The sequence below is a fragment of the Narcine bancroftii genome, chromosome 3, assembly GCF_036971445.1.
Source record: "Narcine bancroftii isolate sNarBan1 chromosome 3, sNarBan1.hap1, whole genome shotgun sequence".
Taxonomy (NCBI): Eukaryota; Metazoa; Chordata; class Chondrichthyes; order Torpediniformes; family Narcinidae; genus Narcine; species Narcine bancroftii.
The window spans coordinates 248,339,055-248,362,001 of NC_091471.1; the positions used below are offsets into that span (position 1 = coordinate 248,339,055).

At 41.6% G+C, this 22,947-nt stretch overlaps 1 protein-coding gene across 3 annotated transcripts in view; it reads left to right on the forward strand.

Annotated features, from left to right (window-relative positions):
- spc24 (SPC24 component of NDC80 kinetochore complex) overlaps positions 1-22,947 on the forward strand; it is a 120,751-nt gene that overhangs the window by 50,998 nt on the left and 46,806 nt on the right. The window contains exon 7 of one of the 3 annotated variants that reach the window (XM_069927464.1): positions 11,722-11,740. The exons of the other annotated variants lie outside the window; for them this stretch is intronic. Within the exon in view, the coding sequence (XP_069783565.1) occupies positions 11,722-11,724 (3 nt within the window). The 3' untranslated portion in view covers positions 11,725-11,740. Of the gene's footprint in view, positions 1-11,721; positions 11,741-22,947 lie in introns of those variants that run through there. 3 annotated transcript variants of the gene reach the window in all.

Here is a 22,947-nt window from a genome sequence, read left to right on the forward strand (position 1 = left end):
ATTTCATGTATGTTACACTCTAAAAGTGATACCACATGACAATAATGGAAACTTTACCTTTATCCAGTCCCGGCCGCCCGCCTGGTCTAAGCTCACAAAACCCTGCCCGCCTGCCCTCCCATCTGAGCTCCCATCGCCCTGGATGCCCACACCAAAACTCCCGACACCCTGACCATGAGTTCTCACCTAGGCCCTGGCAGCCCATCCACCCATCAGAGCTCCAGTCCCTACCGGTCACCCATCTGAGCTCCTGACACCTCGAACAACTCAGGTACTTACCGCAATCAAAAGTTGTATATGTGCAATAATCAACCTCCTAAATTTTACTCTAAAAATTTGGTCCGCAAAATTTTGATTATTGAAATTAATAAAAATTAGCAGTTTAAAACTATTTACATGAATAAATATTATTACGTATGTGTATTTCTTAATATTTATATAAATATTTTGTTACAAAATGTGCACATAAGAATAAAAATCTGTATGCAATATTTTTCATGTCATGTGTCTCTCAAACATCCGAAGTTTATCATTTGTGGTCTTACCTTAAGCAAGTTTGGCCACCCTGATCTAGTGTCCCTGGAACATCATTAAATTCGTGAACCTCTTATTTATAGTAGAAGTCCAAAAATCTGAACTGCTCGGGGATTGGGTCGGTCTGAATTTTCAGATTTTCTGGATTCTCAGGCAGTATCGTAAAGGTCCAAAATGCCAGAAATCTAGAATCCCTGGGAATCTGGCTTACTTAAAACCCCTCAGCTTTTGCCTGCATGCATATGTGCAATGTGTACAAGTGTGCAATCCATGCGTGCAGTGCGGTCATATGTGCGTGTATTGCTTACGCACCACAGATATATTGCCTGAGAATCTGGAAAATCCCACAATCCAGACTGTCCCAATCCCTGAGCAGTCCGGATTTTAGGACTTTTACTGTACTTTTTTAATTCACTTATTATTTACTTTAAAATCTATTATCAGGTGTTTGTAAGTATGTGTGCTATATATGGTAAATGATAAGACACAATATTATAGCTTTGTCACAGTTTGATTGCACGTTTCAAAATGGCGACTATATGGTCGCTTGTTGCCACTGTGCATCTGTGGCACTTACACATGCACGCACGCACATAAAAGCCCCCTAAATTGAAAAAGTTTGAGAGTTTTTGAAAAGTCCAGATTTTCGGGTGCTCCGGATTTCTGGCATCTGGATTTTTGGACTTCTACAGTAATAGTATGGGAATTCTGTGCCACGGCTGATGCTTTTATTTAATTAAATAGTAAATATCACACTCCCTATATATTTCCCATTATTTCTATTCATAACTATTCCTGATCTGGGAAAGTCCCTCCAAGCAGCTGAACTTCTGAAGATGAAGTTGGTTATTAAGATATTTATCAGGTTTTTACCAGACAAGGGAAAAACCAAACTGGACTAAGATAAAACTAGATAAAATAGGGGAGAAGGTACCGGAACATATACTTTATAAGTGGGATGAAAACCTGGTGCAATATAAAAGCTCACCAGTATTGCATCATTTACTTAATATATGGAAGAAGATCCACTTAGAAAGGAAAAAAACGAATTACCAAATACCAAAATACTTATTGACACAAAACCCACTAATCCCTTTTACAATAGACAAACTTTCCTTTAGAGAATGGGAGAGAAAAGGATTCAAAAGAATAGAAAATTGTTTTTTGGGAAATAATTTATTAACATTTGAACTGTTGAAGTACAAATATGGAATAATTCATGGTACAATGTTTGCATATCATCAAGTGAAAGCTTATTTAAAGGATAAATTGGGAAACAGCTTGAGATTACCTGAAGGAAGCAGCTTTGAATATGTGAGTACAGACACAATGATAATTAAAAGATTTATAACCAACATGTACATTAAGCTGCAAGATAAGAAAAATGAAATAAACTATAAACCTAAGCAGAAGTGGGAAAAAGAACTAAAGATAAAAAATGAAGTATGGGGAAAGTTATGTTCTGGAACTATGAAGAATACAATAAACACAAGGTTACGCACGATACAGTATAATTGGTTACACAGGTTATATATTACTCCTCAAAAATTAAAAAAATGGGATTCAACATTATCGGATAGATGTTTTCGCTGTAAGAAGGAAATGGGAACAGCAATACACACAATTTGAGCATGTACGAAAGTGAATACGTTTTGGGAAGAACTAAATCAGATACTAAATAAAATTACAAAAAATAACATATCAAAAAAACCAGAGATCTTTCTTCTAAGTAACATAAGAAGTAAATAATTAGGCCTCAAATTGGATAAAGCACAAAAAAGATTTATTATGATAGCCTTAGCAATAGCAAAAAAATGTATAATGTCAACTTGGAAAATGGAAGAGAGCATGAGAGTACAGCAATGGTACATAGAAATGAATAAATGTATTCCATTGAAAAAAATAACATATAATTCAAAAAAATAAAGTCACAATGTTTGAACAAATTTGGGAACCATACATGGAACATTTCAGAGAGAGCTTGCCTACAACCTCCATCCCCTAAAATGAGAATGAAAATGATAAGAAGACAAAACGACTAGATTCAGTGTGTAATAAATAGATGATGCATTTTTCTTGTTTATTTTCCTTTGTGTGAGGATATTGTTTTATGGTTTTATTGTATATGTTGAATATTTATGGGTTTTGAAGGGGAGGGAGGGAAAGGGGGGAAAAAAGGAAGAAAAGACCACTGTGTAAATTTAATGAGAAACGTTTGTACATATTTTGGTTGATATGGTTCATATTGTGAAAAATAAAAAATAATTTAAAAATAAGATGAAGTTGGTTAAAGGCTGAAATCCAGGCCATCATGATGTAAAAGTTAACTAGAACATAGAACACCACAGCACAGTATAGGCCCTTCGGCCCTCGATGTTGTGCCAACCCATCCATGTGCCTGTCTAAGAGTCTTGTAAATGCCCCTAATGTTTCAGCCTACTCCACCATCCCCTGGCAAGGCATTCCAGACACCCACAACTCTCTGCGTAAAAAAAATTATGCCAATGTTTCCCCTAAACTTCACTCCCTTCACTTTGTAAAATACTTGCTTGAGCATCAAGTCAGACAATCTGCAATGGTCCTCACAGGGTTAAATTTGCTGTTGATTCATTTCAGAAGACAAACGTCACATAATAATTTAGTAATATAGATCATGGGTCCTGGGAAACTCTCGGGTGTTGTTATTACAGCTGTGCAGAATGGTGCAGACACAATTTCATAAATTAATGTAATTAGAAGTACCGATAATATCCTGTTAACAATTCCGATTTTTAACATAAATATACTGTATGTACTTGTGAAATCATCACATTTTTTTGGACCAATTTTTAGGTCACATTTTGGATGGGGGGATGGTTGACTTTTGCACAGGCCATATTTTTGACTGCATCGTTCAAGGTGTTGGGAACTCAGACGGCCAGACCAGGTGATGAATCTGCAATAGGGGCATTGGGAGCTCAGATGTGCGGGTGGCCGGGGCCTAGGAGAGAGTCTGTGGCCAGGACATCAGGTGCTCAGATTGACAGACGGATAAGGTGAGGGTTGGGAGCTCTGGTGGGCCGGTGACCAAGGCATGGATCCATTGTTGGGGCTTCGGTGGCTCTGTTGGGTGGGTGGCCAGGGCGAGGATCTGCTGTTGGGGTATCAGGAGCTCAGATCAGTGGGAAGCCGGGGAAAAAAGGGGGGGAGTCAACTTTTACACATCATATGAAAATATATGATTTATGTATCAAAAAGAGGGGGATATGATGCATGATCAATTACATGAAGACAGAAAGTTGCCAAAACTGAGGGCTTTTATTTGCAAGAGATGGACAGCATCCCTGTGTTGGTTGCTCACACTGACCTGGACTCGAACTGGGGGCTGACTTGTGGCACGACAGCCTTTATGGGAAAGAAAGGAGAGGATTCACTAGCCGGCCAGAGAGAGCAGGGTCAACCAGGAAAGGACATGTAATTTACATATGACAAGTATATCTTCTTTGGCTTGGCTTCGCGGACGAAGATTTATGGAGGGGGTAAAAGTCCACGTCAGCTGCAGGCTCGTTTGTGGCTGACAAGTCCGATGCGGGACAGGCAGACACGGTTGCAGCGGTTGCAGGGGAAAATTGGTTGGTTGGGGTTGGGTGTTGGGTTTTTCCTCCTTTGCCTTTTGTCAGTGAGGTGGGCTCTGCGGTCTTCTTCAAAGGAGGTTGCTGCCCGCCAAACTGTGAGGCGCCAAGATGCACGGTTTGAGGCGTTATCAGCCCACTGGCGGTGGTCAATGTGGCAGGCACCAAGAGATTTCTTTAGGCAGTCCTTGTACCTTTTCTTTGGTGCACCTCTGTCACAGTGGCCAGTGGAGAGCTCGCCATATAACAGGATCTTGGGAAGGCGATGGTCCTCCATTCTGGAGACGTGACCCATCCAGCGCAGCTGGATCTTCAGCAGCGTGGACTCGATCCTGTCGACCTCTGCCATCTCGAGTACTTCGACGTTAGGGATGAAAGCGCTCCAATGGATGTTGAGGATGGAGCGGAGACAACGCTGGTGGAAGCGTTCTAGGAGCCGTAGGACCCATGATTCGGAGCCGAACAGGAGTGTGGGTATGACAACGGCTCTGTATACGCTTATCTTTGTGAGGTTTTTCAGTTGGTTGTTTTTCCAGACTCTTTTGTGTAGTCTTCCAAAGGCGCTATTTGCCTTGGCGAGTCTGTTGTCTATCTCATTGTCGATCCTTGCATCTGATGAAATGGTGCAGCCGAGATAGGTAAACTGGTTGACCGTTTTGAGTTTTGTGTGCCCGATGGAGAAGTGGGGGGGCTGGTAGTCATGGTGGGGAGCTGGCTGATGGAGGACCTCAGTTTTCTTCAGGCTGACTTCCAGGCCAAACATTTTGGCAGTTTCCGCAATGCAGGACGTCAAGCGCTGAAGAGCTGGCTCTGAATGGGCAACTAAAGCGGCATCGTCTGCAAGGTATATACAATAGTGGTTTCACTACAATATACACGGTATCAATAATTAAACATATATGGTAATGCGAAGATGCCAGCCCTGGCAGAGCTGCTGTAACGCAGTGCTGCCGCTGGTGCAGACTTGCGGGGAGTGAGGGAATGGAGATGCAGCACTCCTGCGAGGTCCAGCCACCCATTCGACTGCCGTTGGGTCCACAAAGGCTTTGAACATCGAAGGAGCCGACGGTGGTTTTATTTGAGATCCCACAACCTCGTGGTCTGCGCCCAAGATGGCAGAGCCTATTAATTGGCCAGGTACTCCATCCAAGACAGATCGTTTCTTCGGATTCACTCTCCTGAAGGCAGTATGCACGTAATCCTCAGATATGGACGGGATGAGATCATCAGGGGATGTAGGGGCGTGGAGGGGTGGCTCTCTTCACTGTTTCTTTCATCAAATTGGACGAAGAAGGTGTTGAGTTCCTCTGGGAGAGAAGCTTTGCCATCCGCTACTTTACCGGATTGGGTATTGTATCAGGTTATGGCCAATACTTTGATGTTGAAAGGCGTGGACAAAGTTGATGTAGAAAGTTGTTTCCCATGGGGGCAGTCTCGGACAAGAGGGCATAATTTCAGGATTGAAAGTGGTCTGCTTAGAACAGAGATGCAAAGGAATTTCTTCAGCTAGAGAGTGGTAAATCTTTGGAATTTATTGCCACAGGTGGTTGTGGAGGACATGTCATTGGGTGTATTCAAGATAGAGATTGATAGGTTCTTGATTAGCAGGGCAGAAGGGAGAAGACCAGGCAGTGGGGTTGAGTCGAAAAATGGATCAGCCAATGATTAAATAGCAGGGCAGATTTGAGGGGCTGAATAGCCTGTCTCTACTCTGATGTCTTATGGATTTATGGCTTGTTGGTTTTAAAGAGATATGGGCAAAATGCAGGCAGATGGGATTAGCCAGGAAGATAAATGAGATGGACTGGTTTCTATGCCATATAACTCAATCTGGGAGTTCACAGGACTCTCTCCCTTAGATTTTCTCAACCTTCCCCTCCAACCCTTGGACCCTTCCTACCCTCCACCCCATTCTCCTCCCCTCCCAGACTCTCTCCACCCCATTGAACCTAACCCCTGCCTTGTATTCACCACTCCCTCCGACCTTCTTCTCTCAGAGACTGAATGCTTCATCCTCAGTAGAGGCCTCACCTTCAGCCCCCTTTGACCACACCTCAATGAGTTCTGCACACACCATGATGCTGAACTCCATCTCCATGCCTACTTCCAAATCGTGGTTCTCCACCCCTCCCACCCCACCCCCAACCACTACAGATCCCTTCTCCCACTTTAAACCTTTCTTCTCCTGGAGTCCTCATTCCAGTCTTCTGCCTTCTCTGGACCTTTATATTTCTTATTGCAGCTGTGGCGTCAACCGTACCGGCTTCACTACTCCCCTCATTCCAATCTCACCCCCTTGGAATGCTTGGCCCTCTACTCTCTCTGCACCAATCCGAACTTCACCATCAAACCCGCAGGCAAGAGTGGTGCTGTTGTGGTCTGGAACACTGACCTCTATCTAGTCGAAGCTAGACAACAACTCTCAAACACCTCTGTCACATTTGTGGCCCGAAATGTGAAGTTAATAAAACATTAAACACAAGTTTTACCAGGTAAACTTCTCAGTGGCTTTATTTTCCCGTTTCCTTTGTTCTCCTGCTTGTGTTCTTATCTCTCTCTCCTACCACGTGACTTCCGGTACATCTCATACATATTCATTATCATGACATCCCTCCTTTAATCAGAAATAAACTTTACCTTCACTTACCAATATCCCTCGGAAACATACAAACATCGTAACTAATGGTAATACTATAACTCAACTACATAAAATTTACTTCCTACAGCACTCATACATGCACTTTATGATATAAGATTAAATACTGTCCAAAAGTTCTTATTAAAACTATGGCACAAAGTCTTCGTATCGTTTGGGCACTTTCCGGTTTCGTTTCGGCCTGCCTGCGATATTGTCGTCGCTTCTCGGTTGTTCACTCTCAGCGTCGAAAATACTGCTCGCCACGGCTTCGGGTGTTTCTGGCGCTCTAGTCACTTCATCAGGAGTGCTGGTAACTGCCCCTGGAACATCATCAGGTCTCTCAGTTTCAGCATCTCGTATTGGCCTTTCAACCTCTTTGCTCGATGTATCTCTGGACTGGTACCTTTTTACACCTGATACATTTTTCTTATACAGGACTCCAGTCGGAGACTTGACTGTCACCATACTGCCACTTCTGGATACGACAGTATAGGGTTGATGGTAATAAGGTGTGTCTAGCTTACCACCAGTTTCATGCCTCACTAGAACATTATCTCCTGGCATGATGTCTGAATACTTGGCTCCACGTTTCGAATCTGTGTACAGCTTTGCTGCACCTTTCTTTTCAGCATCGTGGTCCCTCATCTCCTGGTCGTCTCGGATTTCCTTTATTTCTGGCATTTTTGTGCGGATTTTTCTCCCAAAAAATGCTTCTGCAGGACTTTTTCCAGTGGTTGCATGAGGCGTTGCTCGATAGACAGCCACATAAGATAGCAATGCTTCTCGCCAATTTTGTCCTTCAGCGTGTGCAATCCTCAATCGTTTTTCAATGGACTGATTTTGTCTCTCTACTTCTCTGTTGGCTTGTGGCCATTTCGGAGTTATTTTATGATGGTGGATACCTGTGGTCCTCATGTATTCCGCAAATGTCTCTGAAATGAATTGTGGACCATTGTCAGAGTATAATGTAACAGGTAATCCATATCTTGCGAATATCTCTGCTAACGCTTGTATTGTTTTTTCAGTGGTTGTGGACTTCAACACCACGTACTCATAGTATCTGCTGTAGTAATCTATCACTACCATAATTGATTCACCCGTCGGTAAAGGTCCAAGAAAATCAACAGCTACGTCGATCCATGGTCCTGTCGGAAGTTGCGTACTCCGGATCGGTTCTGGCGGATTACTCCTACTTGTGATTTGACATCCGTGACAAGTTTTAACAAATTTCTCTGCGTCTTTATCACAACCTGGCCACCATACCTTGGTCCTGAGGTTTTGCTTGGTACCAACAATACCTAGGTGTCCTTCATGCGCTAAGGATACGATCTTCGGTCTCAATCTTTGCGGTATCACCAATCTGCAACCTCTTAATACACACTGACCGATGCAACAAAGTTCGTCTCTAATGTGAATGTAAGCCTTGTGAGTACACTTGTCCCATTGTCCACTCTGTATGCATTCTCTTACTTCCATGAGTTCTGGATCACGTTCGGATTCTCTCTCGACTTCCTTCGTAGTCACAGCTTTCGGTGTCGACTGAATAGCTACGAAGCGTACAAAGCTCTCTGTTTATGTTCCCAATTCTGACTTGGATTGTGGACCACCATCCTTCACCAATCTGGACAGCAGATCTGCAATGTTTGTTTTCCCTGCAATGTGGATTACTTTATATTTGTAGGGTTGTAGTCTGAGTACCCATCTCTCTATTCTGGCACATGGTTTGGATCTAGGTGCATAGATCACCTCTAATGGCTTATGATATGTGATGAGTTCAAATTCAATGCCGTATAAATATGCATGGAACCTCTCACAGGCACTCTCAAGTCTGAGTGCTTCTTTCTCTGTCTGAGAGTATCTTCTTTCCACATCTGATAACGATCTGCTGGCATAGGCAATGATTCTTGGTCCTCCAACATGCATCTGGACCAACACGGCTCCTAAACCAACCGGGCTGGCATCCGCTATGACTTTGGTTGATGCCGCCGGATCGTAATATCCAAGAGTTTTTGCATCTGTCAGGCTTTGCTTCAGCGCTGTGAACGCTTTCTTCTGCTCAGATCCAAAATGAAATGGTACACCTTTCCTGGTTAGTTTCCTTAGTGGTTCTGCCACTGTAGCGAAATTAGGAATGAACTTTGCACAAAAATTGACCAATCCCAGGAAACTCCTCACCTCTGTTGCATTCTGAGGTGCACGTGCCTCTGCAATAGCTTTCACCTTGGCCTCTGCAGGGTTTAGTCCTTCCCGTGTAAGTCTGTGTCCCATGAAGTCCATTTCTGACACATCGAACTGGCACTTGTTTCCATTCACGGTAAGGCCTGCCTCCTGTAGTCTAGATAGTACACGCCTCAACCATTTGTCATGCTCTTCCTTCGTTGGTGCATGAACTATGATGTCGTCAGAAATGTTGGCAACTCCAGGAATGCCTTGAATCACTTGATGGATTTCATACTGGTAGATCTCCGAAGCTGCATTAATTCCAAATGATAGTCTCTTGTAACGATACAATCCACAGTGAGTCACAAATGTTGTTACATCTCGGGAACCTGGATCCAGCTCTAATTGATGATAGCCCCATTTCAGATCAATTTTTGAGAATACCTTGCTGGTAGTTAGTTCTTGAAGTATTTCCTCCACTGTTGGTATAGGGTGTTGTTCCCTAATTATAGCTTCATTGGCCATTCTCATGTCAACACATAGTCTTATGTCACCCTTTGGTTTGGGCACAATCACTACGGGACTGACCCATTGTGTCGAATGTTCCACCGGTTCAATAATGTCTTGTTCGATCAATTCTTTAATTTTGGCTTCGACTTTCCCATGAAGTCCAAACGGAGTTCGGCGCATTGGTTGTGCCTTGGGTTTGACCGTTTCATCTACCACTAGCTTCAATTGTCGACCTTTCAGCTTTCCTACTCCTTGGAAGACTGCGGGGAATTCTTGCTTCATATCCTCGTATGACTGAATTGAATTGACACAAGCTCCAATATAAAGTATTGCCAGGTCTTGCGCTGTGCTTCTACTCAGCAATGGTTCTCCCCTCTCTTCTATGACCATAAACTCTGCTTCGGTGTACTTATCTCCTGCTTCAACAGTTGCAGTAAAACATCCAATGGTCTGCAATGGCTTGGTTGCTGTGTATGGATACAGTTTCTTGGAACACTTCTTTGAGGTACAGATGATCTTTTTCCTTTTCAACTTCTCCCATAAATGTCGATCAATCACATTACTGTCACTGCCTGAGTCTACAATGACCTGCACTGTCACTCCACCAATGATCACTGGGACCTTCTCATGACATACTTCATTCAACGTAAATTGGTAACAACTCTGTTCCTCCTGGGTATCATCATCGTCACTGTCTATCTGGCGAATGGTATCTTTCTTTCCAGGATACTTTCCTTTCCCCCAGGCTTTGTCTTTGGAAGTTGTACTCTTCCTCTTCTGGTCTGCATTAGACTTGCTTTTGCACTTCTTTGCAAAGTGGTCTTTACATCCACACTTTCTGCAAACTTTGCCTTTGGCCGGGCAATATGGGTCTTTTCCAAAGTGACCTCGGTTTCCACATCGATAACACTCCACGTCCTGTGTCGACGTGTATCTTGGCTGATTATGGCGATGTGAGAGCCTCTTAATTTGCTGGCTTGAGTTGTCTTTCAGGGTCATGGTATGAAATTGCCCTTCAACAGCCTCTAATGCAGCAGCAATGGTTAAAGCATCGGTGAGTTCCAACTCACTCCCTCTTTCCAGTAGACGTCTTCTGAGTTTATCTGATCTGCAGTGCTGTACGACTTGATCCAATAATTGGTTGTCCAAATCAGCTGGCATGTAATTGCATCCAACAGCTAGCTGGCGTAGTCTCGTCACGTACTGAGCAATTGTCTGGCCATCTTCTTGTCTCGTTCTTCGAAACAAATGGCGTTGAAATGTAGCATTCGGTGTCACTACATAGTGTGCATTTAATGCATCTACCGCTTTCCGGTACTCATCCTTTCTTCCAGTATTCAAAAGTGTCTTAAATGTTTCCCGAACTGCAGGTCCAGCAGTGAAAAGAAGTAACGCCCTTCTCTGCGCTTTTTGTTCAACTGTACCGGTATCTAGAAATAGGCCACGACTGTCGGCGTAGGATTCAAATTCTTCCAGCCACGCCTTCCACTTCACACTTACAGTGCTTGCATCACCCGTTGGGTCAAAATGAGCAATTCCACTATGTGTTAGAAAGTCACCGTCTGCCCCAGCCATGAGGAAATATTCCAGCCCCAAAAGTACTGAGTCAAAGAGAAAATTCTTATCACCTTGAAGTTGTCTGCAAACGTCTGTAATCTTGTTTAGTCTTTAATTTTCTTCAAGCTTCTTTCATCCTCATCACCAATGTCACATTTGTGGCCCGAAATGTGAAGTTAATAAAACATTAAACACAAGTTTTATCAGGTAAACTTCTCAGTGGCTTTATTTTCCCGTTTCCTTTGTTCTCCTGCTTGTGTTCTTATCTCTCTCTCCTACCACGTGACTTCCGGTACATCTCATACATATTCATTATCATGACAACCTCCTCTTACTTACCCCTCCAGCAGGACCCCACCAAAACTCATCAAATCACTGTACCACACATCATCTCTGAACTCATCACCTCCGGTCACCTCCCTGGCCTGGCCTCCCACCTTATTGTATCCCAGCCTCTACCCAAGATCCACAAACCCAATAAAAGAAAGAAAAATGTATCTTTGTCTCCTATGGATGCTGAAAGACCGGCTGAGTTCCTCCAGCATTTTGGTGTGTTTTTACTGAACTCAATGAATCGACAGAGTATACAAAATTATGTGGGAGATAGTCAGGGTAGATAATAAGAATCTTTTCTCCTATGGCAGAGGTGTTTAAAACAAGAGGACATAGGAATTTTAGAGAGGATCTGACAGGAATTATTTTTTCATACAGTGATTGGCCGGAATCTAGAACTCGCTGCCTGTGGAGATGGTGGACGCAGACGCTCTCGTAGTATTTCAGAATAAGAATTTATTGTCGTGAAATGCGTTGTTTCGCAGCAGCGTCACAGTGCAAACATTTATATAAACCATCTTACAAATTAAATAAAAATAATGCATGAAAAATCAAAGTCAGGCTGTGTCTGGTTCATTGTTCATTCAGGAATCTGATTGCAGAGGGGAAGAAGTTGTCCTTGTGCCGCTGAGTGTTTTACCTTTTTCCGACGATAGCAGAGTAAAGAGGGCATGGCCTTGATTGCGGGGGACTTTGAGGATGGAGGCTGCTTTTTTAAGACACTTGCTTCATGGAGATGTCCTCGATGGAGTGAAGTCTGCACTCATGATGTTGCAGGCCGAGTCAACAACCCTCTGGTGTTAATTCTAGTCCTGAGCGTTGGCGCCTCCATACCAGGCAGTGATGCAACCAGCCAGAACGCCCTCCATGGTACACCTGCAGAAGTTTTTGAGAGGTTTTGGTGATGAATCTCCTCAAAAACCTCACAAAGTCTAGCTGCCAGTTAAGAAGCATTCCACAAGCTCTAGAAGACCATGGACCAAGTGCATGGAAATAGTAGTACTATAAATGCAATGGTCACCATAGCCATGGTGCCTGACTATATAACTCTCATTACTTGTAAACAGTGCAGGAATGGAGCTATGACAACTTTCATGAGTGTAGGAATGGGGCCCCAGTGAGTTTATAAGGAGCTCAGAAATAGGTGAGTTTAAAGGGAGTGCGGTACAGAACAGCTGGCATTTCCAAACAAAATTAGATTATCAAGTTTTTAAGAGGAGAAAGAGAATAAATCAAGGAGCTTCTAGGCACAAGCTTCCAGTCCTTGATTATATGGATGGTGCCAGAGGTTTGAAGGATTTAAAATGTGACGTAGCAGGAGAGAGGTTGCAATCAAAAAGGCAATCCTCTCAAGATGAGGGGTTGGGGATAATTGCCAATGAATTAGGTTCCTAACTCCATCCCTCTCCCTCTCCCAGTGAGCTCCCTCTGCCCATCATCTGTTACCCTCTTCGGTCCACCTATCACTGCACTCATCTTCATACTGGCCATCTTTTCCACTCTTAGCCCTGACGCAGTGTCTTGGCCTGAAATGTCGATAATTCTTCCCCCACCTCCGCCACAGAAACTGCTGAAACAGGAAAGTCTGCAGTAGAAACACAAAGCTGGAGAAACTCAGCTGGTCAAACAGTGTACTTTATATAGCAAAGAAAAGATATATATGCAACATTTCGGGGTTGAGCCCTTCCTCAAGGATATCTTGATGTTGGTAATGAATCTTTATCTTTGTTTTACGTGCTGAATTTCTCCAGCATTGTGTTTTTATAGAAACTGCATGACCAACGTTTAACCCAGTGAGTTGTCTAGACTCTAGAGACTTGTTCTTTGCTCAAGGATTGGTTTGTTGTGGTCATTAAGGAGAAAATAATTCTGGAAGATACATAACTGAGGAGGAATGCAAACTTGAAGATGCATTATTGAAGTGAAAAGGATTAGAATAATGAGGAGAAGATTGAATAAATTGCTGTGATAGGGAATAGATATTGGAAGCTGATTCAATAGTAATTTTTGGGGAAAAAAGATTGGTTAAATAATGAAGGAGAATTTTTAAATATATCTATGTGTAGAGCATTGGATTAGAGGTCAATCCACAGTATAATAAGAGTGCCAGAGAGGATTACTGGGGTCTCCCTCAGCCCCCCCCCCCCCGACTAACACTACCATCATGAGCACTGGCTCGTACGATTCCTGTTTCAGCCAACATATTTCTGTGAGCCACACATTATATGTCAAAGAGCCGCATGTGGCTCACGAGCTGTGGCCATTGGCCACCCACCCCTGATCTATGGGAAAATCAAGGCAGTATTATTAATTGATTAGCTCCAATACTGAATCATGTTATGTTTCAAAGTCCTTTGTTTGAAATAGATTATGGGTTTCCAGCTGTGAGCTGTGTAATACCTCTCCATCGGTGTGATAGTACAGATCTATCACCAATGTACATAGTGTATATAGTTACTGTATCTAGACTGTGCTTACAGCGATTGGCTGAGAGCTAAGCCACACCTATTGTCTGGGCCTTAAAGGGTTGTGTCCCTAGCCAGGTCGGATCATTCCGGACTGGTCGGCCACCTGTGAAGAGCTCCGGTCTTTTGCTAATAAAATTGTAGAGCTCGTCGAAAGAGCCACAGCGGCTTTCGATCGAATCAAATCCGACATCGCTGCTGCGACGCTGCACGCGATCGATGAGTCTGTCCCGTTTCATGTCGAGAGCGATGCATCCGACTTCGCCCTGGCAGCCACCTTGAACCAGGCCGGTCGGCCTGTAGACTTCTTCTCCAGAACCCTCCAGGGTCCGGAGAGTAGACACTCCTCGATCGAGAAGGAGGCCCAGGCCATAGTTGAAGCGGTGCGTCGTTGGAGACATTACCTCGCTGGGAGGCACTTTACACTGTTGACTGATCAACGCGCGGTCTCCTTCATGTTCAGCAACACCCAGCGTGGTAAGATAAAAAATGACAAAATCGCCAGATGGAGAATCGAACTCTCCACCTTTAACTATGACATGCCTGGTAAGCTCAACGACCCGCCTGACGCGCTCTCCAGGGGGACGTGCGCCAGCATACAGATGGACAGACTACGGAAACTCCATGAGGCGCTCTGTCATCCAGGGGTCACTAGGTTTGCTCACTTTGTCAAGGCGCGCAACTTACCCTACACAGTCGAGGAGATTCGCTCCATGACCCGAGCCTGTTCGGTGTGCGCTGAATGCAAGCCCCACTTCTTCCGTCCGGATAACTCCCACGTTATCAAAGCCACCCGCCCCTTCGAGCATCTTAGCGTAGACCAACCGTAATACCTACATCCTTACAGCCATCGACGAGTACTCCCGCTTCCCATTCGCTGTGGCCTGCCCAGACACCACTGCCACCTCAATGATACAGGCCCATCACAGTATTTTCGCCATCTTCGGGTACCCCAATTCCATCCACAGTGATAGGGGGTCCTCATTCATGAGTGCAGAGCTGCGACAATACCTTCTGGAGTGTGGTATTGCTTCAAGCAGGACCACGAGCTATAACCCACGCGGTAACGGCCAGGTCGAGAGGGAGAATGCCACCATATGGAGAGCGGTTACACTGGCTCTCCGGTCTAAAGGTCTCCCCACCTCTCACTGGCAGGAGGTTCTCACTAGTGCCTTACACTCCATCCGCTCCCTCCTATGTACTGCAACAAATGCCACCCCCCACGAAAGGATGTTCCTTTTCCCGAGGAAATCCGAATCAGGAACCACTGTACTGGCATGGCTCACCGTCCCTGGCCCCGTCCTTTTGCGACGCCACGTCCGGCACTCAAAGAATGACCCCTTGGTCGACCGAGTGACTCTACTCCACGCGAACCCACATTACGCCTACGTTGAGTTCCCAGACGGGCGGGAGGGCACTGTTTCGGTGCGGGTCCTAGCTCAGGACGCGGTAGACCCAGCAAAGCCCCCTACCCAACCTTCCCCAACTCCTTATTCTCCAGACCCCGTGCCGCAAAAGAAGGACCAACAGCACCCCAATGACCCAGGCCACCCTGCCGACAACACGACTGGGGAATTGAGCGACGGAGCAGTCGCACCCGACGAGCCCGCTGGCGACACCACTCCAGCGACCCCAATCCCGGCACCACGGCGGTCACGCCGGATGGTCAGACCCCCTGACCGCTACAGTCCTTGACCTAGCCCTTCCTTTCATTCTCTCCCTCGTTTTTGTTTTTTTTTTCCCAGGGTCTCCAAGAAGGGGTGAATGTGATAGTACAGATCTATCACCAATGTACATAGTGTATATAGTTACTGTATCTAGACTGTGCTTACAGCGATTGGCTGAGAGCTAAGTCACACCTCTTGTCTGGGCCTTAAAGGGTTGTGTCCCTAGCCAGGTCGGATCATTCCGGACTGGTCGGCCACCTGTGAAGAGCTCCTGTCTTTTGCTAATAAAAGCCTTGGTTTGGATCAACAAGTCTTTGGTTCTTTCGACGAGCTCTACAATCGGTAGCTATATTTTTGTATGAAAATTAAAAAGACAGGGACTGTGAACTTGTGTGCAATCAATTCAAAGTATAATGATGAAATTAGATGGAAGACCTGGATTTCGAGTGCAATGAGCAGAGTTTGGAAATGGCATGTCCACAGTCAGTGAAAGAGAAACTGTAATTTTTGCAATTGGTTCATTAAAGAGGAGTTGAGATACAGTTTCTGTCCGTGGAATGCATCCAGACTAATTTCAATGAAATAGCTGTCTTCACACCCACTTGGAATCTGGATTTTTTAACCCTGCTCCAAAGTAACCTGCAAGACCCCATTTGTATTAATACAATAGTTCTCCTATGCATAGTAAGGGATTACTTAAGGTGGTATGTGAGTGGAAAGAAATGTTGAGAACCACTGTATTAGTAACTCCAGTGCGCATTTCCATCTCCCTTCAACCCCTGCACTATGAACAGACAGGTGAATTGTTTGAGCTATACTCAGGATCAATACGGTTAGGCCACAGCTTAAGTTCTGTGTACTCCATAGGACAGTGGTTCTCACCTTTCCACTCACAGGTAATAGGATGCCATAGGTGCTCTGTGGTTAGTAATGGATGTGAGTGGAAAAAAAAGGTTGGTCTAAACTTAAATGATTGCACGAGAGGTGCTGCCGAGGAAATTTACAAAGCTGTTCCTAGGATTGCAAAGTGGTGGAGGTGAAGAAACGTGGCCAAGCCAAGGCGGTTTTCTCGGAATGGAGGAGATGAAGAGAAAACTTAATTAAGCCATACAAAAATAATGAAGGATATGGGTTTAAATCTGGTTGTCATAAATAAGACAGAATTTATCTTTTGTTTAAATCAAGGGATTGTCTAATGTAGTCTGACTTATTTTCTATCCAGAATTATTAGGAGAAAGAGATAGACGGTTAATTGCTATATCGACAGAGTTTAATGTTGTAAAGAAATGTTGTTAAATGATCAAATATTTTAGACAATCAGCTTGTTTGACTGGCATATTTGGTTTTTATATTTAATATTTGTGATACATATGGCCTGTTGTTTGTTATATTAGAGACTTTGTATGTAGGATTTATATGTAAAACTCAATAAAAATATTTTAAAAAGAAAAATAATGAAGGACCTGGAAACTTAAAAAAAAAAATTTCTGAGCAGGCATTGTTAAAGCAGTTGGTGGAAAAGAAATGGGAGAACATCTCAGGACATCACAGTTAGCACCACACAGTTACAGCGCTAGCAACCTGGTTTCGAATCCGATGGTGTCTGTAAAGAGATTGTACTTTCTCCCCGTGTCTGCATGGTTTCCTCCAACCCTTCAAAACATTCCAGGAGTTGTAGGTCAATTGGGTGTAACTGGGCAGCTCGGATTCATGGGCCAGAAGGGCCTGTTACCGTGCAGTATGCCTCAATTTAAAATTTAAAGCATGAAGTGGTGGGAGTCAGGAATTCACTGCCTGAAAGTGTGGTAAGACAGAAATAAAAAAAATACATTTAAACAATTCTTGAAAGTGTACGTGAAGAGCTGTAGCAAAGGACTATAGTCCTAATGTTCAAAGGTGGAAGAAAGTCTGGAGTACTTTTTTTGATCAACACGAATGGCCCTTGGTGTCATAAATGTTTTATGATTTCATGATACAATCCCCTGGAAAGGCTATAAAGTGCTGATAAAGTTAAAGTTCAATCCTTTGTGAGATGCACAGGCCATAATTATGAAATTCAATCAGAAGAATAAGGAAGTGTTGCATTAAATTGCAAAATCATTCAGGAGTCACGTGATGGAGTAGTGGCCGGTAGGGGAACTCCAGCCCTCTCCAGAAAAGTTAAAAAAAAGATAGATAAAAAACAAAGGCACAAACATAAAAACCATAACAAAGTGAAAGTAAAAGTGTGGAGAAAATGGCAGCGAAGACAGAAAAACCAAAAATAACAGGAAGAAAAGAAGAAGGAAAGACGTCGGAAGAAGAAGGTGAAGGCTTTACCTGTACGAGGAGGCCCGCCGTGGAGAGAGAAGCCCGCTCCCTGAGGTCAGTCGAAGCCCCGAACTCGGGACTACAAAAATGGCTCACGGAGCAAAACAAAAGTGCGCAACCGCGCATGACAAATATAACACTGGCGGGAGGGGGGACCAGCTGAGGAGTCGATCTCCACAGCTGAAACAGGCGACTACAATACAACAGCAAGAGGAAAACATAGAAAATAATGAGAACAAGAAGGAAGAGAATAAAAATAAGAAATCAAAGAAACAACAGATGACCAACCCAGAGGAAGAAGACCAACACCAAGACACTTCTAATAAAAATAAGAAGACCAAAAATACCCAACAAAATAAAACAAATAACCCAACAAGAAAACCAGAAGAGACAGAGGTAAAGGACACAGATTCTGGAGTGGACTCAGAAGAAGAGGAGGAAGAACACAGAGAAATGGAAGATGAAGGGAAGGGCAAGTACATGGATATATTTTTTTAAAGAATATATGGAAACAGTAAAAGAATGGCAGTCACAAGAATTCAGTGAAATAAAAAGAAGAATAAAAAGTACAGAAGAAAAAGTGAATAGATTAGAGATGATCATGACAGATATAGGAAAAAGAGAAGACAAGGTGGAAGAACGAGAAACAGCCATAGAAATGGAAGTAGATGACTTAAAAAAGAAATTAGAAGAATCTGATAAAAAAGTTAAAGAAACACAGGAGTTGTTAGCTCAGAAGATAGATATAATGGAAAATTATAATAGAAGAAACAATATAAAGATAGTGGGCCTTAAGGAAGATGAAGAAGGCAAAAATATGAAAGAATTTATAAAAGAATGGATCCCCAGGGTCCTAGGAAGACCAGAATTACAGGAAGAAATGGAAATAGAAAGGGCACACAGAACATTAGCCCCTAAACCACAACCACAACAAAAACCAAGATCCATTCTAGTAAAATTCCTAAGATATACAACAAGAGAAAATATATTGGAGAAGGCAATGAAAAAAATAAGAGAAGACAAAAAAGCACTGGAATACAAGGGTCAAAAATTTTTTTTCTATCCAGATATAAGTCCTGAAGAAGAGGAAGGAGGTCAATGCAGCAAAAACGACCCTATGGAAAAAAGGTTATAAATTTATGTTAAAATACCCAGCGGTACTTAACATAGTTATTCCAGAGCAGCAAAACAAACTATTCTTGGATCCGGAAGAAGCACGAAAATTTGCAGAACAACTACAAAGCAGACAGAGAGATGAAGAGATGTAACAGGAACAAAAATGACAACAAACTATATGTATGTGTAGATATAAAAAATAGAGTATAGGTAAGAACTAAGAAGGGAAAGAAAGGGAAGAAAGGAAGTAAGGAGGGAATTAAGAGAGTGACCTTTGTTATATATGAAGATTAAAATCTTTTCTGGGGGGGCTGGGTGGGGAAGAATTACAGTCACTGCGAAATCAGTTGACACGCGAGTGGATTCGCAAATCCAAATGGAAAGGGGAGATGTGGTTGCCCGACAAGGGACAAAGGGTAACTCAGAGAGAGGAGGGACTATTGGGGTTAAAGGAATTTTAGATATGGGAATAGTGGAAATATTTTATGTTTTAGAAATGTTGTCTTATAATGTGTTCAAAAAAAGAAAGCAGAAATGGATAAGAAGGGAGGGTGGTGATGAGGAAACGGAAAGGAAAGATAAACAAAGTATGAAATGGCTATGTTGAACTATATGACTTTAAATATTAATGGAATACATAACCAAATCAAAAGGAAGAAACTGTTAAATTTACTGAAAAAAGAAAAAAATTGATATAGCATTCGTACAAGAAACACATCTAACTGAAGTGGAACACAAGAAATTAAAGAGAGATTGGATAGGACATGTAACAGCAGCATCATATAATTCAAAAGCCAGAGGAGTAGCTATATTAATCAATAAAAATGTACCAATCAAAATAGAAGAGGAAATAATAGATCCAGCAGGGAGATATGTAATGATAAAATGTCAGATATATTCAAAATTTTGGAATTTACTTAATGTATATTCACCTAATGAAGAAGATCAAAAATGTATGCAAGATATCTTTTTGAACATAGCAGATACGCAATGGAACATACTAATAGGAGGGGATTTTAACCTTAATTTGGACTCAAACATGGATAAAACTGGAAAAAAAACTAACAGAAAGAACAAAGTAACCAAATTTATAATTAAATCGATGCAAGAAATGCAACCTTTGGATATATGGAGGAAACAAGACCCAAAGGAAAAGGAATATTCATACTATTCGGGTAGACATAAAACATACTCAAGGATAGACCTATTCCTGTTATCAGCCCACATTCAAGGGAGAGTTAGGAAAACAGAATATAAAGCTAGACTCTTATCGGACCACTCACCCCTGTTATTGGCAATAGAGCTAGAGGAAATCCCACCAAGAATGTATAGATGGAGATTAAACTCCATGCTACTTAAAAGACAGGATTTTAGAGAATTAATTGAACGACAAATTAAAATGTACTTTGAAATAAATACAGAATCAGTGAAAGATAAGTTTATACTATGGGACGCAATGAAAGCGTTCATCAGAGGGCAAATAATAAGTTATGTAACTAAGATGAAGAAGGACTACAATCGGGAAACAGAACAGTTGGAAAGGGAAATAAATATAGAAAAAGAATTAGCAATAAAGGAAGATACAACTAAAAGAAGAGAATTGGCAGTTAAAAAAGTAAAATATGAAACACTACAAACATATAAGATGGAGAAGAACATAATGAAGACAAAACAGAAATATTATGAGCTAGGAGAAAAAATGCACAAAATTTTAGCGTGGCAGCTTAAGACAGAACAAACTAAAAGAATGGTATTGGCATTAAGGAAAAAGGACAAAAAAATTACCTATAATCCAACGGAGATCAATGAAAACTTCAGGGAATTCTACGAGCAATTATATCAAACTGAAAACGAAGGGAAAGAAGACAAAATAGATGAATTTCTAACTAAAATTGAACTACTGAAATTACAAACAGAGGAGCAAAATAAATTAATAAAACAATTTGAAATAGAAGAATTACAGGAGATATTAAAAAAACTACCGAACAATAAAACACCAGGAGAGGATGGATTCCCAATAGAATTCTAGAAAACATTTAAAGACTTATTAATACCTCCCCTTCTGGAAGTAATCAACCAGATTGATAAAACACAAAGCATACCAGATTCATGCAAAACAGCAATAATTACAGTAATACCAAAGACAGGGAAAGATCCACTTGCACCAGCGTCATATAGACTAATATCTTTACTTAACACAGATTATAAGATAATAGCTAAACTATTAGCAAACAGATTGGCCGACAATGTACCAAAAATAGTAAATCTAGACCAAACTGGATTTATTAAAAAAAGACGAACAACAGACAATATCTGTAAATTTATTAACTTAATTCATGTAGTAGAAGGAAATAAAACTCCAACAGTAGTGGTTGCTTTAGACGCAGAGAAGGCCTTTGACAGAGTAGAATGGAATTATTTATTCAAAGTACTACAAAAATTCAGCCTACCAGAGAAATATATTAATTGGATTAAAGCATTATATAAGGGGCCATTGGCGAAAGTGACAATTTAACTTAAGCAGATCAACAAGGCAGGGATGTCCACTATCTCCCTCACTCTTCGCGTTAGCTATAGAACCACTAGCAGAACTGATAAGAACAGAAAATGAAATAAAAGGGATAAAAATAAAAGAGAAGGAATATAAAATCAGTCTATTTGCAGATGATGTTATAATATACTTAACAGAACCAGAAATATCAATAAAAGATTTTCATAGGAAATTGAAGGAATATGGAGAAGTATTGGGGTACAAGATCAACGCAAATAAAAGTGAAGCAATGCCAATGAATAATGCGGATTTCACAAAGTTTAAGAAAGAATCGCCATTTAGATGGCAAACACAAGCAATGCGATACCTAGGTATACAACTAAATAAAAACCTCGGCCATCTATATAAACTCAATTACCATTCATTAATGAAAAAATTACAAGACGACTTAGAGCATTGGAAAGACTTACCACTAACACTGATAGGAAGGATAAACTGTATTAAAATGAATATTTTCCCAAGGATACAATACCTATTTCAGTCATTACCAATACACCTAACAGAGAAATTCTTCAAGGAGTTAAAGAAAATAATAAGGAAATTCTTATGGAAAGGGGGGAAACTGAGGATAGCGCTAGATAAATTAACAGAATGGTACAAACAAGGAGGCTTACAACTACCAAACTTTAAGAATTATTATAGAGCCGCATAATTAAGATACCTATCAGATTTTTATCAAACAAGGGAAAAACCAGATTGGACCAGATTAGAACTAGATAAAATAGGGGAGAAGATACCTGAACATATACTATATAAATGGGATGAAAAATTGGTGCAATGTAGGAATTCACCGGTATTGCATCATCTGCTCAACATTTGGAAGAAGATTCATGTAGAAAGGAATAAAACAAATTACCAACTACCAAAACTAATATTGACGCAAAATCAGCTAATCCCTTTCACAATAGATAACCTTTCCTTTAGAGAATGGGAGAGAAAAGGGATCAAAAGAATAGAAAATTGTTTTTCGGGAAATAAATTATTATCCTTTGAACAAATGAAGGATAAATATAATATAACTCACGATATAATGTTTGCATACTACCAACTGAAAACCTACTTGAAGGACAAATTGGGAAACAGTCTGAGGTTACCAGAAGGAATCAATTTTGAATATGTGATTACAGACACAATGATAATTAAAAAGTTTGTAACAAACATGTACATCAAACTGCAAGAAAAGGAGAACGAGGAAACAAACGGTAAACCTAAACAAAAATGGGAACAAGATTTAAACATAAAGAAAAAGAATGAATCATGGGAGAAGCTATGCTCTGGTACTATGAGAAATACAATAAACACGAGGTTACGCATGATACAATATAACTGGATACACAGGCTATACATCACACCTCAAAAGTTAAATAAATGGGACCCAACAGTATTAGACAGATGTTTTCGCTGTAAAAAGGAAATGGAAAAAAACATTCATGCAATTTGGACATGTGAGAAAGTGGAAAGATTTTGGGAAGATCTAAACCAGATATTAAAAAAA